This window comes from Gavialis gangeticus, unplaced genomic scaffold (assembly GCF_001723915.1).
Source record: "Gavialis gangeticus isolate Ggan-Ray unplaced genomic scaffold, GavGan_comp1, whole genome shotgun sequence".
Lineage (NCBI taxonomy): Eukaryota > Metazoa > Chordata > Crocodylia > Gavialidae > Gavialis > Gavialis gangeticus.
This window is the reverse complement of record NW_017728983.1, coordinates 4,257,790-4,261,732: the sequence shown is the minus strand read 5'-3', so window position 1 is coordinate 4,261,732 and position 3,943 is coordinate 4,257,790. Positions and strand designations below refer to the sequence as shown.

Here is a 3,943-nt window from a genome sequence, read left to right as displayed (position 1 = left end):
AAAAAAAAAAAAAAAAAAAAAAAAAAAAAAAAAAATGTACATCTGCTGTAAACGTGCTCTGCTAGGCAAGGGTGCAGGTGAACCACCTCTTCACTGACAGCAGGAGGAACCAACCCAGCAGAGAAAAGCTCTCAATGCTTAATCCTGTCATTCATGCCCAAAGTTACCTGTGCAGAGATTTTTCAAAGCTGATCAATACTATTATAAAGGCAGTGTTTTCTTTCCACACCACAGGAGGGTTAATCATTTCCTTGCACAATGTGTGCTAAACAATATAGACCGGATTGGATCCTCAGCTGGTGGTGAGAAGCAGGTCCTGTGTGTGCATGCCTGCCACTGTCAATACCAACCTCTTCAACACGCACACACACTAGCCTATGCTGTTGGTAGACATGCCAGAAGCAGACAAGCCTCCGTATCTAAATGCTTTGACATGCCATGCAAGTTGCTTAGCTGTGGTGTGACTTAACGCTGTGCGACAAGAGGACCAGACAGCATGAAATGCTGCACTTAAACACACTTCGTTCTCTGAGCTGAACCTAGGAGCAGTGTTGCTGTCTCTCCCAAGCAGCAAAGAGCAAAAGGCAACGTGCAGCCTCTGGGAGGGAAGTTTAGCTCCTTACCTTGATATTGCACAGGATGTTCCGGTAACAGGTGCTAGAGCCTTGGGGGCTGCTGCTGATGCCTTGAGCTTTGTTGTTTTCAGGCTGAGCTCCCATGGCTTGATCAGCAACCCTGTTGGAGGCTAATGCATACACTTAGTTAGTTCCTTTCTCCTGCCCCCAACTTCCCAGCGAACGTGAAGCCTGCTGCAATGCTGAAGCACTGAGCTGTCTGGATGCTTCCAAGAAAGCTAGCGATATAAACCTCTCTCCCCGCTTTCCTTCCTCCAGCTTGGAGTCTAGTAAATCAGTACTGAAAGCTGTCCAAGCCCACGAGACTTAGTGAGTGAGGGAGCATGAGCTTGTGAAGTTTTTATAAGTCTGTTCTCTGGAGTGATGATGAAACTTCATTTCTCCTCCCTCTTTTCTTTTGTGTCGAGAGGGAACTTTAAAGACACAGAGAGCGGCTGTGAAGCTCACGCTGCCCCTCCGAGCAGGTATGCCTCATGGTCTGTCCTCTCTGATGCTGCAGCTGCAGGTCCCCTCCCCAGCAGACTACAAGAGTTATAAAAGATATAGGGGACAATAAAGGAGATAACGTCTGTCTTTATAAGTAAACATAGCCCTCTTGGCTAAAACGTATCCACCCCGAGAAGGATATTCGCAGCCCCAAATGATCCTCTTCTCTCTCTCAAACAATCCCCTTCTCCATGCAGGAGGTTCCTGTGAAAGGCTAAAAAGAGCAATAGACCCTGCAGAAGTACATTAGGGGCTTTACTATTCCCAGTGTAGTCTGTATGGAAGACACCGATATGATACAGTGACAGCCAACACGACAGAGCCACACAAAGAAGGAGCCAAGTTCAGGCTTTCCCCAGGGAAAAAGTACAGATGTGTGTATGGCAGACTGCATTTACATTAACCTGCATTTGGGATTTCCAGCACAAGGAGGGATCTTTTGGACACAGCTCATGAGAGAGAGGAAGAATTCCCTGCCCCAGAGTGCTGGGAGGTACACAGCCTGCAGAGCTCCAGCACACCCTGCTTCTCTGCCCTTGGAAAAAAACCTGCCTTTGGGAAGTTCCTGGGATCTGGCTTTTTCCAAGAGCTTGCTGGGCTTATGTTTGCATGGAGAATCGATTTGTACGAACAGCTTTGTGCAAGAAGAGAGAAGTGACAGGCAGGAGGAGGAGAGCAGGCTCGTGTCTCCTGAAGGGGAGGAGCCCACACCAGGTCTCAAGCTGAACATTGCCTCAGCTGTGTCAGCCCCTAGCAGAGGACACCTAGGCTATCCTGCTGTGTGCGGTCATGCGGGGGCAGAGGAACCCCTGGGAAGCAGAGTGCTGATGGACATTTTCCTAGGATACCTTTGCACTGAACACACCACTTGGCCATTCAGGAAACCACTGCTTCCCAAGGGCTGTGCTGCTCAGGGACTGGTCTTAGGGACACTTACAGGCTGCTTTGTGTCCCTAACACAGAGTGCCCACTCCTCTGGATCCCTCTGCCCATGGTGCAGCCACCCAAAAATCAATGAGGCTGAGGGAGAAGCCTCCCTGCACATCAGAGTTCAGATATACGCTGCCTCCCCTGGACAGGCTTGCTGACAAAATAAGCCCCATGCCCTTGGACACACCAGATGGGCCCTTTGGCAAAGAAGACTGCCCAGGAATGGCCTCAAGTGTCTTGGAGTGGATTTGAAGCTGCAGAGAAGATAGCTCAGCCTCTTGCAAGCCTAGCTGCTGGTCTCCAGTGCACCCAAGGGGTAGGGCTCGTTTTGTTGGCAGCAACGCTAAGGTCAGGAGTGGGGCCATGTTGACATGCCCAGTGCATAGCCTGACACAGGGTAGTCAGTGCTGGTAGCAGAGCTGAGCAAATAGGTCCTGTGAAACAATTCGAGTGGCTAGCTGGGGCTCTGTTTCACACAGTGAGCCTCCAAACTGCTACAAGAGATCAAAGATGATGAGACAGTTCAGCAGGGGTCAGAAGGAAACATGGCATGTATCCACCTAACCAGAATGCCCTGAATTTCTAACAGCAAATGCCAAGGCATTAAGAAGCACAGCTTTGAAAAAGCCATAAATCCTACCAAACCTGGCCTTAAGGGACCTAACTAATTAATGGGATGATGGCAATTCATCAATTCTGTGAGCTGGGACAGGGAGGGAGTCTGATGCTTTCCTTTGAAGCACGTGGTGCTGGCTCGCACGCACGGACATGGAGTACTGGCTTAGACTGCGAGTTCCACGTCCTCTGTTTGGAAACTGCCCATAAGCAGATGCTGAGTGCACCACATTTACCTGTTTCTACAGAACAGTGGTCAATATAAATGTCATTGGTATCAATGAGCTGAGACTGGTCAGATGGGTCACAATGGCATGGTTTCCATTTCCTGTTGGGAAGAGCATGCTAGCACACCTAATATGAATGCTGACATTTTCTTCTCATAAGGGTTGGTCAATAAACCCTGGATCTCTGATGTTTGCAGAAAGCACAAGGCAGGGCAGGCTGAGCGCAGTCAATGCTGCTTCATTTAAAAATGCAACGTCAAGCCATACAGCATCTTTTTGTAGCACTTGGTCAATGCCAGTAACAGAACTGCAAACTGAGCTACTGTGAGTGCCTGGACATGGGGCGAAAGGCCTCTCACCTGGAGATGCTTTGCATGGTGCGGAGCAATGAGACACGACTCTGGGTAGGAGACGCGAACATTTGAAGCCATTTTAATGGGCAGCAGCTCTTACATTCTAATTCTTGGATGTGGGCCAGCTGAGAGCATCGTGTACATAGCAAAACTGCTGCAATGGACTTTAGTAATGGAGGAAGCCCTTTTGCTACATACCCGGCTTGTCCATGTGCAGCAGTGAGACCACAATAGCTACTGCCTGTTTGAAATGTTCCTTTCTTGAAACAGCTCCAAACGTACACATGTCTGTGCTCCTTTAGAAAATGACTTGCTGGACCTCAATTTAAGACTGAGCAGTTACAGCTGGAAAAGGGGCCTAAAAGCCTGTCCCCAAGGCTTGAGTGATTTGGCAGGAGGGCTTTGAAGATAAAATAACATAAATAAAAACCAAACCAAGCCCACTTGCATGTCCCTTGTTCCTTGCCACTTGAAGGTGCTAATTGAAGCAAGCAGGTTGCCAGACAGACCTGGGGGCCTGCCACTGTCCTCCCTTAAATGCTTCAGCTCATTTGCCATCCCTTTCCCATGAAGTGTCAAGCTGCGGCTTCCCTCAATTCTTAGGAAGGCTGCAGATGAACTCATGGCTACATGAGCTCATCAGGAGAAGAAGAGCTATCTGTATGATCAGAGTCTTAAAAGGCAAGCCATATGAGGA

General features: G+C 48.8%; 1 protein-coding gene across 1 annotated transcript in view; it reads right to left on the bottom strand.

The window, feature by feature from the left end:
* Positions 1-3,943, bottom strand: part of SLCO2A1 (solute carrier organic anion transporter family member 2A1) — a 133,853-nt gene that overhangs the window by 91,727 nt on the left and 38,183 nt on the right. Inside the window, exon 3 of the mRNA XM_019513040.1 lies at positions 624-745. Coding sequence (XP_019368585.1) covers positions 624-745 — 122 coding nt within the window. The remainder of the gene's footprint in view (positions 1-623; positions 746-3,943) is intronic.